We start from the raw sequence: 15,131 nt of genomic DNA, 5'->3' as shown, positions 1-15,131 counted from the left end.
CATCTGCTTCACCACAGAGTATTAGAGTGGGAAGAGGGCATGAGCCTGGGGATCTGCTTTGTGTCTCAGTCATTAAAATGTGTTTACAAGAGATTTACAGGGTGATAATTCATTTTAATTTAACAGTTAGATGTGAAATTATAGATTTTGAAGGAGAATTTGCTCATTAATGATCTAAATTTCCTGAATGAGTGTAAATTTTCATTGTAACTCTCTAACACTCCTCTTTTCTCTCTGTTTCAGACCCCTTTGTAATAGATGAGGTGGACGACCATCCCAGTAGTCGCTGGGCGGGGCGCTCCCCACGCTCCTCTGACCCTTCAGAACTTCAACCCAAAGGATCACCAAAGAAAAAGAAGAAGAGGAAGAAAGAAAGGGAGGAAGAGGAAGAGACGGGGAGAGCAGATAGGAAGGGTAAAGGTAAGAGCAGGCAGCCGAAGCAGAGCAGCAGGGACTGTCGTGTGGAGAAGAGGGAGATGAAAGTTCGGGACCTGGGACTGGGGTTCGACTCGGATGAGATTGTCCTCTTCAAGTTTTGCGTGGGCTCCTGCCAGTCTTCCAGAACGAACTACGACCTGGCACTGAAGGCGCTGCTGGAAAACGGCTCGCTGCCCCGGCGTACCTCCCGCAAGGTCAGCAGCCACCCCTGCTGCCGGCCCGACCGGTACGAGCCGGTTTCCTTCATGGATGCTCAGACCACGTGGAGGACCATTCAGTCGTTGTCAGCCGCCAGCTGCATGTGTATGGGCTGAAGACACGAACGAGGGAGAAGGTGACAAGGAGGGGTCACCCAGCCTGAACAGAGAAGGTGAGGAAGGCAGGGAGGAGCCAGAGGGGGGCGCTGTCACACACTGAGAGCAAGGAAGTGAGGGTGGCCACTTGTTGAGGAGGAAGAGCTCCTCGTCTCCTCTCTCCTCCTTTCCTCCTGCCTTTGACAAGGAGATCAATCTAAGCCGCCATCATGAAGGATCTCTCAATTCCTAAAATGCATCTCGAGGACAGAGGACGCTTGCCAGAGGAGCTGTGAGCAAGGAGGTGTGTCCTTGTCGCCTGTGATGCATAAAAGGCGGATGATGCAGCATATTTAATTACATCACTTTAAAATGGCGGCTCAGAAGCACGGATATCGTATTTTGTTAAATGCCTGTCACCTCGACTCCTCTCCCCTCATGTCTCTTCCTCGCCTCCTCCGCTCACGTCTCAGGTGGGAGGGACTAAGACGCGAGGAGAGGAGGCGAGGATGTACAAACTGAGAAATGAGAAGAGGGGTGGGTGCAGCTGGACGACTGAGGTCAAAGGTCATGATGGGTGACTGAGGGGGAAGTCAACAGAGAATCACAGTCTGGATTTATTGTTGCGTCTTCAAAGAGTGAATCGTCTCCAGACCAGTTCATACACATCAAACTGTTGTGAGATTATACGGGCGACACCTGAAGGCTGAAGCTCAAGAGACATAAAGAAAAGACACAATTAAAGGACTGACACTGTTTATACTCTGACTAAAAAAAGACAAAGACTGATATGATGTTCACTATCACTCACAGTGAAGCCCCAAAAAGCTAAATCATTTTCTTTCACATAAAAACAGGGACATTACATCGTATGGTTTCTATGTTCAGGTGAACTCAGCCAAATGGATGCCATGCATCTTCATGTATTACTGTATAAAAGTAACATATATTTATTTCTGATAAATTATTTATTTATTATAGCTTCATATGAGAGCTGTTTTTATTAACTCTATATTGTAGATAAATATCTATTTATTGCCGAGATTCAGATTTCATGTTGACAGTTACTTCTTACATACCTTTTTGTTTTCTTTTAAAGGTGCTTATTTAACTTTATCAAACACCTCATAAACTTGGTTTGGACAGTTAATTCTGGGCAGAATATGATTGGATAACAGGAAACATTTCTGGGCCATTCTGCTGAATCAGTGCCTTTTCAATCCCCAGGTGATGACATGTATGAATCTTCATGAGAAATATCTGTCAAACACATTATATTATCAAGTAAAGTGTCCTAATTGCACAATGACGGTTGCTCTTGCTCAGCTTTGCAATTTATTAGTTACACTAACGTTTCAGTGCTCCTGGACCTTCGTCAAGAGTGTTCATCACCATGGAAACCTTGATAAAACCACCTAGGAATAACAGGACTGTAGCCCGTCCCAGCTCTCGAACACTTCACTGTGAAATTTACCAACTTTTTTTTGTATTATTGTGACTCTATTGTTTCCAATTTAGACACAAAATACATTTTTCTTCTCAGAAATTCCCAGTGCGTTAGTTAAAATACAGATTTTAGTTGAGTCCCAGGGTTTTCACTCGGTCCTGTTATCCTGACCCCCCCCCCTTTAAAATTTGATACATCACAAAGTCACATGATCAACAGGAAGTAGTATCATTTGAGTCTCCTGAAGGACATGGGAAGAGCAACCTGTATTTTTTATGACTAAGAACGTCAATCTCAATCCTGTTACCTCACTTATTTCTTAGGTTTTACTCTTTTTTGTTTTGTTTTCCATAGATAGTTTTTGGGTGACACGGTGGTGCAGTGGTTAGCATTGTCGCCCCACAGCAAGAGTGTTCCTGGTTAGAAGCCTCCTGTGTGGAGTTTGCATGTTCTCCCTGGGTCAGTGTGGGTTTTCTCTGGGTACTCCAGCTTCCTCCCACAGTCCAAAGACATGCAGGTTAATTGGTGACTCTAAATTGTCCATAGGTGTGAATGTGAGTGTGAATGGTTGTCTGTCTCTATATGTCAGCCCTGCGATAGTCTGGTGACCTGTCCACGGTGTATCCTGCATCTCACCCAATGTCAGCTGGGATAGGCTCCAGCCCCCCTGCGACCCCCAACAGGAAAAACGGTTACAGACAATGAAGGAATGAATAGTTTTGGTAAACCATTACATGCTATTAGCATTGCTATCATGTGGCTACATTTCATGTGTTTGCTAAAGCTATGCTCAAAACTCAGTCCTGTTACTTTCCTGTTATATGAGCCATCTTCCATTGAAAAACCTGGTGAGACAATAAATAAAAAGGCCTGAGATTAACTTTTAAATGTTTTAAATAGCCAAACGTGTGTGTTATTAGATACAGCGCTGAAGAAAGGAAACAAAACAATGTTTTAAGTATATGGCACCGATTCAGCAGAATGTCCCATCTCAAATTAACTGAGTGATTCTAAAAAACAAAAGCTCTGATCCTCTCTTACATTTTAACCCAGGCAGACAAAAAAATCCTATCAATAGATACCAGAAACGAATTGACCTACATTAAAAAATGATGATGTGGTAAACTCAGTGAATTTTTTTTCTGGAGAGCACCTCACACAACAGTTTCAGTGTCCAGAATGTGTGTACAGCAAACAAGTCAAACCTTTATGATACAGAACCTCAACATTTCTCATCTTAAAGCAGTGATTTCCATTCAGTTACACACTCCCAGTATATTATTGTTATTATTATTATTATTATTATTATAAAATTTTCTTTATTTTTGTATGGCATTATCCTCCGAGGGAATAAAGTTTTTTAATATACATCTTGTATCACTGTTACTTTGCTTTGAAAATGACTTTCCCCCAAGTGACCTTTATAATGATTTCTACTGTGAGCAGCATCAACACCACCACCCTCCTTTCCCAGTTCACTTCAAACAGGACTTTTGATGTTGCAGCGCCACCTGCTGGTGTAAAATAACCAGAATATGAACCTGTTGTCCCCAGTTTGAACTGAGAGCAGCTTCGCTCTCCTGCCACCTGTCTGCTCAGCACAGAATCTTTAAAGATCATTTCTTGTTCTTCAAAGCAGCAGCAAACACCACAGATCAGTCAGCTCACAGCAACAGTATTTTTTATTTTCTTTCCTTCAGTCTTTTTTAAAAACATGTTCACATTGGCAGTTATAAAAACATTATATGCAAATGTACAATACAAAACAAGATGTACAAGGTTCAGAAGGTCGACACTCAGTTCCCCTGCATCATGCAACACAGGCACAGTAAATTAGCAGCATGTGGATAAAAAAACATTAAATCAAATGTAACAACACATAAAGAACAAACATGTTAATGGCACATATGGATTCATACAGTGTATCAAACTCTTAGAGTGTCACAACTTTGATTTGTACCCACAGGGTATGACTGTATTCTGTTCCATGGTTGGAAACTTTCACATTCGTCTGTGCACTTTTTAGCTGAAGTCTTATCACATCAGACAGCAAATCAGATTCAACTAAAACTGTAGCTATTGGTCAAATTAATGGGTCTTCAACAGAGGGTCCACGACCTTTAGGGAGTCCTCAGAGTTACTGCAGAGGGGGATCTATCGACTTACTGTTTGATACGTTTTTTGAAGGCATTTTGTTTTAAATAAAAAAATTAAATATGTATGAAAATACACATTACAATGAGTCCAGGGCCTATTCATAAAAAACAACCCCATCTGTTTCCAGTATACGACACTGATGATGAGCTAACTGTTACCCATGACTCCTCCTGCAGCTACTTCACCTACACTAAATCACAGCACATTAAAACATGATGTATAAATATATTCATCTGTCAGTAGTTATGATTTTAACAGCTTAGTATTGCACTCACAATTAAAGGGTATCTCTACACAGTTAAGCCTGCCCTACATGTTATTTTAGGCCCAGTTTAATATGCAGTTCAATTTTATCCAAGTAGTGCAAGGTCCCTGCTCCGTCTCTCTTTCAGCTGAGGGGCCCTTGGCCTAAAAAACACTTAAGAGCCCTGTCGGTGAAGATGGTGCTTCAGCTCTGAACTGAAGAAGCCTCTCAGTTTAGAGGTGAAACATCTTCAAGAAACTCAAGCAAGTCCAGTTGCCTACAATATAGCGCTTAAGACTGAAGACCACTGGTCTGATTCAAATCAAAGGACACACTGGAACAAAAACAAGTTCATCAGTTTTTGTACCAGCACCCACAACGACCCCCCAAAAATGACCCCCTGTGACACCCGTTCACTGCACACACATGCTTATAGATATAACTGTAGGATGCTGGGACTGTGTTTTTCTAGACCTCAGACATATTGATATGAAGAAGAAGTTGAAAATGCCCTGTAGCCTAACTGTAGCGCAGACCCTCAGGTGGATCCCTTAACAGGTAAAACCTAAATTACATGTAGACATGTTAATGCAGCAGATGCATGACCCAGTGCTGATGTTGAGATGAGTTCAGTCACAGTTAGTAAGTGCTGTTTCAAGTGTTTCATTAATTTAAGGTGATTTGGCTCTTTGGTGGCTGAAACCATCACAAGTGTCTCACAGTTGAATTAAAAAGTAGCAGTTTGACACATTTATATAAACTACTGATGGCAGTTAAATGTTCATCAAAGACATTTCGCTGACTGGCACGAGCTCGGTGTACTAAACGTGCACGTGACAATGTCCACTTTCCTAACGTGCGCAGAGAGCAGCGGCGTCGCGCTGCGTCCTGGAGACGATTTGGCCGCCACCTCCTGTTTGGATCCGGCTGCTTCTTCCTCCTCACAGCCGAGGATCGCGGTGGACTCCACGCTGAACGGGTGAAAGTTGACCCGCGCGGTGTCGTACTCCCACGCTTGCCTCATTGCGAAGTCTGTAAAGGGTTTATTCTTCATGGACACCTGGTTTTCAACATCGCTTCTGAAGCCGGCTGTGCGTAATGACGCGTAGCTGGTGTCATTGCTGTTTAAAGACGGAGGGGAGTGTTGACCTCCTACCGAGCCAGTGTTGTCACCACGGCCGTCCTTAACAAGAGCAGCTGTCCTCTTCAGCCGCTCGCAGCCCTTTAGCAGCAGGTTCTTCCGGCACAAAATGTACACCCAGGGGTCCAGTATGGGGTTGAATGAGGCGAAGCGGATCGCCAGCAGGTCACTGCGGTAGTCAGGTTTCCCTCCGGCAGAGATATACTCAGGGTCGTAAATCTGGTTCACAAAGATTCGCACCTGTCAGGGAGAAACACGGACACAGAATGTTTCAGAAAAATGTTTTTATAATAAGAAAGCACTAACTAAATGAACTTGGCACGCGCCGTGCGTAAAGATTGTAATTAACAGGTGTTTAAACCACGTGTTGTGCTTACCACTAAAGGGATGGAGCAGACCAGGAAAACGATGGTCATGAAGATCATCAGCCAGAACATTTGGATCTCCGCCGCTGAGGTGACCGACGGCAGCCGGGGGAACCGGCGCCGTGATCCTCCCTGCTCACACAGCTCCGTCCTGACTATCCCTGTCCTCTTGTTCATCCCCACCAGCGACCTACACACCGCCAGGTTACACAACACCGTCACTGCGATCAGCACCAGCATCACGCCGCCGTACAGGAAGGAGTAGCAGGCTCCGAGTGGATCCATCGCCCTCCAGTCCAGAAAGCACCAAGTACCGGGGAAGTGCCTGATGTGCTTCCCGAAGCCAAAACTGGGCATAATGCACAGCACGATGTTCGCTAGATATGTGACCAGGAGCGCAAAGCGCGCCATTGTCCGGTCTATGTGCTGGGAGTAGAAATACGCATGGTTTATGGCCAAGTATCGCTCCACAGCCATGGCGCACAGGATGGACATCCCTGCTGAGCCGAAGAAGAGCATGGAGAAGGAGAAGAAGTGGCAGAGCAGCACTCCTCCTGGCCACCGGTTGGCCACATATGTGGCGATCACCACCGGGCTGGTGAAGCACGTTCCCAACAGATCCGTGATGGCCATCCCGCACACCAGAGTGTAGAAAGTGGTTTCCTTCTGCTCCTTCTTGGAGATGCACAGCACGACAATGGCGATCAAGTTCCCCAGGACTCCCACTGCGAACATGGTGGCTGAAGTGACCAGAGACGTGGACTCGAGCCGGAGCGCAGGGAACGCACTTTGGTTGTGGCTGAGAGAGAGAGGCGGCAGCGGCTCAGAAACATTAGTGACCAGTTCTCCAAACGCAACAGTGTCGTTGATCATTATTAAAACCAGTGATGTGCAAGAGTTAAAGTGCAAGAACTTTCTGCGATGTTTAGAAAACTTAAAATAAATGATCACTAACTGCACAGTTACATCATGAAATACCCTGTTTCTAACAGAGCATAAACACTCAAGTGATTCCTCTGTTCAGTTTCCAGCAGTGTTTGTTTCCCGATGCGCTCACACCAAGGTGTGCCTGGTCCTGTTTACAAGGCACAGTGCTGCGGGTATTTAAGCCATGTGCTGATGTCAGTGGAGTGACGTGCGGGCTGTGAGCGCAGCGACCCAGGTTTCCCAGGATCACATTTCTGCAGCCGAGGAATCAATATTCAATTCTTTTCTATGCTCGCCATTCATCAGCGACAGAGGGAAAATGCCAGCAGCATTAATGCGCTAAACACAGGAGCCAAATACACCAGATATCATGTAGCACAACAATATACTTTGTCAAAATTAAACAATATTTTCTGCGTAAATTTGCTCACAATATAAACCACAAGATATATTCTGGATAGGCTAAATATGGAGGGTCCCCATGTTAAGGTAATGCAATATGCCGTGATGATCGTGAGAATACACTTTAACTACCCATGATTCAGTTGGCTGGACAGGTTAGAAAAATCAATGTAGTCTGTTCATGTCCATACAGGAATAGAAATAAAGAGACAATTCATGTTATGGATCCAAGTTTCAGCACCAAGGTCAGCGACTGTAACACAATCACCACATAAACAGAGACAGTCATCACGCTGCTGCTAACCCAGCCTCAACATTTAACCCTTTATTAATTACTGTGTGACTGATTGCAATTAGATTACAATTGGAAAACCCATGAAATTATGTCTTTAATGCACCAGACAGTCTTCTTCAATGAGAAAGTGTTTAAGTGTCATATAGGCGTGGATTTAAGCAGGGACGCAGAAGACATGTCCCCCACAGTTTTTATGTGCATATGCCCCCCCCCCCCCCCCCCATTAAAACAAGAAGAGCAGAGCACTTTTTACACATGGATGGATTATTGAGCAGGTCTACCAGGTACAGACAGAAGTGTCAGGGAGGCCCCCCACCTTTAACTGCAAACTGTCATTCAACTTAACACAGACTGACCAGGATGAAATGCAAAAAAGGCTGCAAAGGAAAAAGCAAAGGACCTGCAAAGACAGAGAGTATTACTGCAAAAATGGTTTAAAAAAAAAAACCCCACAGAGACACAAAACAGCAAATAAACAAATAAATAAGACACAAAATTACCTAAAAGATACACATTTCTTCAATGCAATTACAAAGAGACATAAAACAACCAACTAACAACTAACAAGACACAAAACGACCAAAAGAGACACAAAATGATTACAAAGAGACACGAAATTAAACCAAAGAGACACAAAATTAACTTACAGAGACACGAAACGTTTACAAAGAGACACAAAAATACCTTTAAGAGACACAAAATGACCAAAAAAAAGACACAAAATTATCTTAAAGAGACACAAAATGACCCAAAAAGACACAAAACAACCACAAGGAGAAACAAAATTCCTAACAAGAGACACCAAATGACCAAAAAAGACCAAAAATTACCTCAACGAGACACAAAATTACCCCAAAGAGACACAAAACAATTACATAGAGACACAAAATTAACCATAAGAGACACAAAATGACCAAAAAAAGAAACAAAATTACCTCCGAGACACAAAATTACCTCAAAGACACAAAAATGACCACAAGGAGACAAAAAATTATTACAGAGACACACACAAAAAAACACAAGGAGAAACAAAATTAGTAACTAGCCTAACTAACTTCAAAGAGACACAAAACCACAAAAAGATGGATAACGTCTACGTGGAGACACAGAACCACCACAAAATCTGTGTGTCTTGCTCCTGTGTTTCAGAGGTGAAGGAGCCTTCTGCATGTTTGTGCCCAGGGGCCCATTACCTCATAATCCACCCCTGCATTTACACCATAAAGTGATGCAGAAATATTAACCAGAATGCAGGAAATTAACTGTTAATGCTCCAAAAGTCTGGCAGAGGACGCCCAGCCCTCCACCCATTGCATATGTGTCCTCCACAATGCTGAAACAAAACCTACACCCTTGGTATCATCTGAACCAGTTTTACTCCACACCTTCAAAATGTTCCCAGTGCACCACCAAATGTATTTCTAATCTGATTTCTGATATATTTGTCATCCTGTTTGTATAACCTGTCAGAACAAAGCACACAGGATAAACAAACAAGAGCCCACACATAGCAGTGATAAGGCATCCACTACACATCAATCACATCGGCCATAAAGCTCCACATGGCTCTTTTGCAGAAGAGGACTCGTGGGGACAAACTGTCAGTGTTACTAATTAAATTAATGTATAGTCCTCCTACAGCCCCTCATCTTTATCTTTGGACTGGTTTTGATTTGACCTCGGGGCATAGAGTGTGCCAGTAAACCCGGAACTCCGTTAGCACTTTTAGCACTTCGGTTCTCTCGTCTAAAAGTCAATACGTTTTTTGAATGGGATTTTGGTAAAATGCCTCAAATAAGGTCTGTGGTTAACAAAAGCTTAAGCGAGTTTCAGGTTTTGTTCTACGACATAAAACACGTCAGTAAATACCCTACTTGTGAATTTTGAAGCTTTTGCGTGTCGTAAAAAAGGCGGTTGCTAACAAGTGGCTCAATATGACTATAAACCCTGTTGGCGACATTAAACGAACAGGCGAGAGTGCTGGCAGTCCGCCATTGCAGCTTCTTATTTAGCTTAAACAGTGCGATTTCCCCATTATACAATGTTTTTAAAATAAAGCGGCCGAAATCAGTTGAAAGCTTAGTGGCGGTGACGTCAAGAGTCATGCGACCGTGGAGTAGTCATGTAGTCTGTTAAAGCCTAACGTTAGCTTTTTACTTCTGGCGATCGCATTTAAGCTTCAAATGTGGTATGAAAGGTGTTCTTATGTGAAGATTATCTCACTGAACAAAACCTGTAAGTATCATAAACTTGTGTTAGCCACAGAGCTTATTTTCTGACATAATCCAAAACACAATGCAAAAATCACATTCACTTCCGGGAACCAGCACGATGCTTAACTTCCGGGTTTTGACGTCAGCCCTGGCACACTCTATACTGACACATGCATGCATCCTGGAGAGAAGGCAACACCATCAGGAATGATCTCTCTGAGATGCCTTTTATTTTATTTTATTTATTTTAGTTTAGTTTAGTTTTTTAATTTTTATTTTCATTTTATTTTATTATTTTTTTTAATTTTAATTTTATTATTATTTTTTTATTTCATTCAATGTCTGGCCATTTTAAACATATTAATCTTGACGGTTAAGTAGAGCACAACGAGAGTTTGATTTTTAAAGCTCCTTTTGAAATTTCCTTTCAAAGAGTCTATTGAGGCATCTGTAGTTTCGTCTTCATGAAACATTCCAGTGAACAAAACACTGCTGACAGCTCAAATAGTCTTTGACTACAAATAAGGACGTAACCCTACAAAATGCGTCAGTTCTCACCAATGAATCTCATCTCCAGCTGTTGCAGGTGTTATAAAGGACGGCTGTGATAGGTAGGAGAGACTTGATTTCATCTGAATTCATGACTTCATTTTGCTTTTTCCCTTGCCTGTAGATTTTTCATGAGCTCTATAATTCTACGGGTCATATGATGCCACCCCTTCTCTTTCTCATTTCCTTTACAGTTCGTTTAATAAATCATACATTATAAATGTCCTCATGGCACGTAGACTATATTATAATTTCATGAGTAATCATAATTAATAATTCAGCTTCACTGCACAATAGAGCCCCTACAGGTCATCTTCTTTTTATAACTTGTAATCTCTGACAAATCTCACTAAGTTCCCCTCCTGAGCTGAGTCTCAGCCTCAGACTGCCCTGCAGGGCTTCATCCCTGCTGCTGAACACTAACCAGGTGCTAATTACGCACAGATTGAGGGCAAAAATTAAATGTAAGATACACCTCATATTTTGCTGCGCGTGCTGTGAGAATCTGGCCGCAGGTGTCTTGACAGCATCGCTCGATCCTTTCTCATATTTAGAAGATGTGAGTCACTGAGCTGAAACACGTCGGCAAGTTCAGCTGGTGGTTTTCGTTTAGTGTGTCTCTGCAGCTGTACAGTGGTGGTGAAAGTATTCTGAGACAAATCTTACTTAACTATAAGTATTACTGGCAGAAGATTTTTAAAGGATCAAATGTTCAAGTACTCAGAGCAAACATATCATTTTACTCAGTAATGCTGCAGAATTTTATTTCTGTAGTTGCTGGAGGTGAAGCTAATTTCAACTAGTTTATATAGGGTTGTCTACTTTAAAGGGGAACTCCAGCCTGGACCCTATTTGCCCATGTTTTGTGTCTAAAGGTGCTTTCAGACCTAGAGTCCTCTTGCTTTGGTCTCAATCAGGGACTTATTTTGTCACAAAGCTGCATAATTGCCAAGAGTTGGTTCGTGTTCTCACGGCAGCATTTACAAGCGGACCAGATCAAATGCCTTGTGTGAGATAGCTGCTCTTGATTGGTCAGAATTTCCATGAAGGAAAAATACAGGAAGTAAACCAAACGTTGAAGAAGAGTACACTTGCAAGATAAATGTGACACTTTCTAATGTCACAATGGAGGGACAACTACGCAGGTTGATTTTAGCGCTGCTCATCGTGGACTATATTGCTGTCATTGTTCATTTTAGTCAAACCATACAGTTTGAAAACGAGGCTCAGCTCCAACTAGAAAACAATGTTTTGATGCATTGGATGTGCTGAATGTGCATATTAAGGCAGTACAGGAGGAGGTGCACATTAATAATCCTCCAGGACTGTAACATGCTCATGTTTAACCGAAACAATGTGTCATGTGACTGCAGTTGGTTCAGATTGAGGTCAGAACATGTTCTCACCACAAACAAACCGCACCACAGTTGGTTTGTAACCGGACTGAGACCACCTCTTCAAGAAGGTCTCGGTCCGATTGCTGTGTTCACACCTGCCCAAACGAACCGCACTTAGGGGGCAAACGAACTTAAGTTCGATTGAACTGAACCAAACAGGGCAGGTGTGAAAGCGCATGAACCTGCCACAAAGACAACTTTTGTCTGGGAGTTAATTGCATGTAAAGTCAATGTAAAGGCATGATTAGATGCATATTCCTGCTGGGCAGCGTGATGGGTGCGATAGACCTGACGTGAATAACGTGAACTATGCAAATTAAGCGGCATGAATAAAGTGAATAGCGTGATTTTACATTATACACTTATTCGTGAGAGTGGAAAAATTTGAATAGTGACCTATTCATGCCAGGATAGCCAATCAGCATTGAGATCCTCTGGGACGTATGACGCCAAGGACATTACCCGCGGAATTTCATTTATCAATTCAGGGATTTCATGTGCATATGACGTGTGTTATTCGTGTGTATATGAATCGAGTAACCACAAAATATTCTAGCATTCAAACTTGCACCAGTAATGCGCCAATTACATCACGTTAGGTGTGAACACAACATGAGTGGAAATAACCCTCCACACCATGAAATGGTGGTCATCTGTAATCCTCAATCCTTCAAGAAGGGAAACCAGAAGAGCGTGTTTGATGCTAGTTAGCCAGTTAGCACATTCACAACACAATCCAATGTTGAAAGAACAGAGTATATTTACCGTGTGCAAGTGGACAATAACACGTTTCTGCTTAAGAGCTCAATGGCTGGAGAAAAATAATCTGACCTTATGTAACAAGTTTGCTTTGGTCTCACACCCTCTTGACTTTAGCTTCTTGTTTACTTTCCTCACTTCCATTTCTCTTCTCGAGTGCTGAGCTGAACTGCCAATCAGAGTGATTTCATTTACTGACAGGCTCTGCACTCGCCAACACCAATTCAACATGTTGAATTGGCCCAAAAAACACCCAGCGAGGGTGAGGAGGGGCAACAGTGTGGGATACACAGGGCAGCAGACGCTCACCAATGGCCTAACATTGACCGATAGCTGACCGTCGGCTTGCTGTGCCAGGGCCTTTATCCTAACCTTAACTATCCACCACCACAATAACCCTCAAACAGACCTTTGAAGAAGAGAGGACTGGTCATAATGTCCTTATTTTCCAAGGATGTCCTCACTCTGTTGCTAAAATCCGTTTCCTGGTCCCCACTATGTAATGATGACAAGTACACACACGTACGTACACACACACACACACAAACACACACACACACAGCAGCAGTAGCAGCAGATAATCTAATAACTTGAAATGAATGAATTCATCATATACAATGAGAAAAAGGTCCATCTAATGGCAGACTATAGTGAATGTTGTGGCTCTTTGTCTCTGTCTGTGTAAGTGGATTCCTCTCCTTTCATACCTCCTGGGTATATATGTGTGTGTGTGTGTCTGTGTCTGTGTGTCTGTGTGTCTGTATGTCTGTGGGTTTAAAGCCGTAGCAACCTAAAGCTTTCGGACGTCAGCGGCTCTGATGCCCACACATAAAAAATACACTCTTCGTCTCTACAAACACACAACCTGAGGGACTCACCGCCCACACACTGAGCAGACATGGAGTGGGTTTAATAAGGTTTTCCTTGGTGTGTGTGTGTCTGTGTGTGTGGTTATATATATATATGTGTGTCATCCCTCTTCTGGCCTGGCACATGTGATCTTTGGGGATTCCCTATTCAAATTACAGGACTTTAATCTCTTTCAGAGTCCCTAATCGAGTGTCCTTGGGGGGCTCGTGCAGTCTGGAAGGATGCTGAGACGTTGATACACACGCATTAATTAAGCCGGCTGTGAGGGGAGGAGGATGACATACGTGGAAACCACACCGGCTGCTTTAATGGTGTTAATGGTCTGAGTGGGCCTCTCCTTTCTCACTGTGCAATAACACTCAAGAGCTTTGGTAGATCCTCTCTGCGTATCACATACTATAATCGATCCTTTGTCTTTGGGGGGAATCAGTATGCAAGACAGGCATTGATCAGTACGTGACGCAATCAAAATGTTAAAGAGCGTTATTATTCTGGGTTAACTGCTGACATGCAATTAAAACAATTCCTTTGTTTCGAGTTAACCTGATATCATGTGATTTGTTGTTTGCTAGAATGCAAATGATCTCAGTCGTGACCTTTTCAGATAAAAATGGAAAAAATAAATCAACAGGCTCTGTGTGGCTCTCCGAACACCTTCAGCTTCTGTTTAAAAAATAAAAAAAAATGATAAAAAAGATAATGATAATCTTATTTAGCACCTTTCAAAGTTGCAAAGTGCTTTACAATAAAACTGAACACATTTAATTACAAGGAGAATGAAACAAACTAAAATGTCATAAAATGTCACCAAAGTAAAAGATAAAATAAAATAAGGCTGAAACTAAAATCACGATGATAAAGCCCCGTTTCCACCAAACACTTTCAGTATGGTACCTTTGGAACCAACAGTAACCCTTCAGACATGGTACCTAGACCCTAGTGTTTCCACCGCAAACAATACTCTTAAATGTGGGCGGGGTTGTTGTCACTCACTGCTCCGTCCAGCACTCACTGTATTTCCTCCTTTATCAGTCTGCACCTTGTTTATCGTCCACAGAACGAGGCTGCACGCCAGCATTTTCAGAACAAAATAAAACACGTTGCAGTGAGAGTCTCTCTCCATGGGATATTTAAAAATAGTGGGTTGGGTAGTCCTTCTCAGGCAAGCTCAGGGGTTTAGTGTTGCTGGAGCCCACAGGAACGACGCTCCACAACGCTTTTTTTTTCTCTGAGTGAGGATTAGAATATATGCAGTTCACATAATCTGGTCTGTCATATAAAAACTAAAGTAATGGTCAAAGTTGTCAAGGTGTGTTGATGGATTCATGTTGTCAACTCATATACTTAGTAATATGACGAGTTAATGTTCCAACTTAAAAGTTGCCGGCAGTCGGCCCAGTGAATTAAGTTATTTTTTCTCAGACTCCAGCTGCTGTGAGAGGCAGCAAAACATTCTTTCATTTTATAGTCACAGTCTACTAATAAAACTCTCCACAGTATGAACAGTGGTTACATGAGCCTCAAAACCAGACACAACTCAGCCCTGAGCAGAGTGACCGTCCTCTATTGACCAATCAACGGACTGCAGTGTTCACAGCTCCACATTTTACTGTATTAGTGTTATTTTCGTAAGA

General features: G+C 42.6%; 2 protein-coding genes across 3 annotated transcripts in view; one reads left to right on the top strand and one right to left on the bottom strand.

The window, feature by feature from the left end:
* Positions 1-3,548, top strand: part of LOC117271554 (uncharacterized) — a 34,103-nt gene extending 30,555 nt beyond the window's left edge. For both annotated transcript variants that reach the window (XM_033649809.2, XM_078173209.1), the window contains one exon: positions 244-3,548. In XM_033649809.2, coding sequence (XP_033505700.2) covers positions 244-752 — 509 coding nt within the window. In that variant the 3' untranslated portion in view covers positions 753-3,548. The remainder of the gene's footprint in view (positions 1-243) is intronic.
* A 196-nt stretch (positions 3,549-3,744) lies between these two features.
* ptger4c (prostaglandin E receptor 4 (subtype EP4) c) lies at positions 3,745-7,109 on the bottom strand. Its single transcript, XM_033649808.2, has 2 exons — positions 6,098-7,109; positions 3,745-5,960 (listed from the first exon to the last, which is right to left on the bottom strand). The coding sequence occupies exons 1-2, from the start codon at positions 6,956-6,958 to the stop codon at positions 5,364-5,366; spliced, it is 1,458 nt and encodes a 485-aa protein (XP_033505699.1). The 5' UTR covers positions 6,959-7,109; the 3' UTR covers positions 3,745-5,363.
* Positions 7,110-15,131: the final 8,022 nt, after the last annotated feature.

This window comes from Epinephelus lanceolatus, chromosome 12, assembly GCF_041903045.1.
Source record: "Epinephelus lanceolatus isolate andai-2023 chromosome 12, ASM4190304v1, whole genome shotgun sequence".
In the NCBI taxonomy this organism is placed as follows: Eukaryota; Metazoa; Chordata; class Actinopteri; order Perciformes; family Serranidae; genus Epinephelus; species Epinephelus lanceolatus.
Note: the sequence above shows the minus strand (reverse complement) of the source record. Positions and strands in the feature narration are given on the sequence as shown.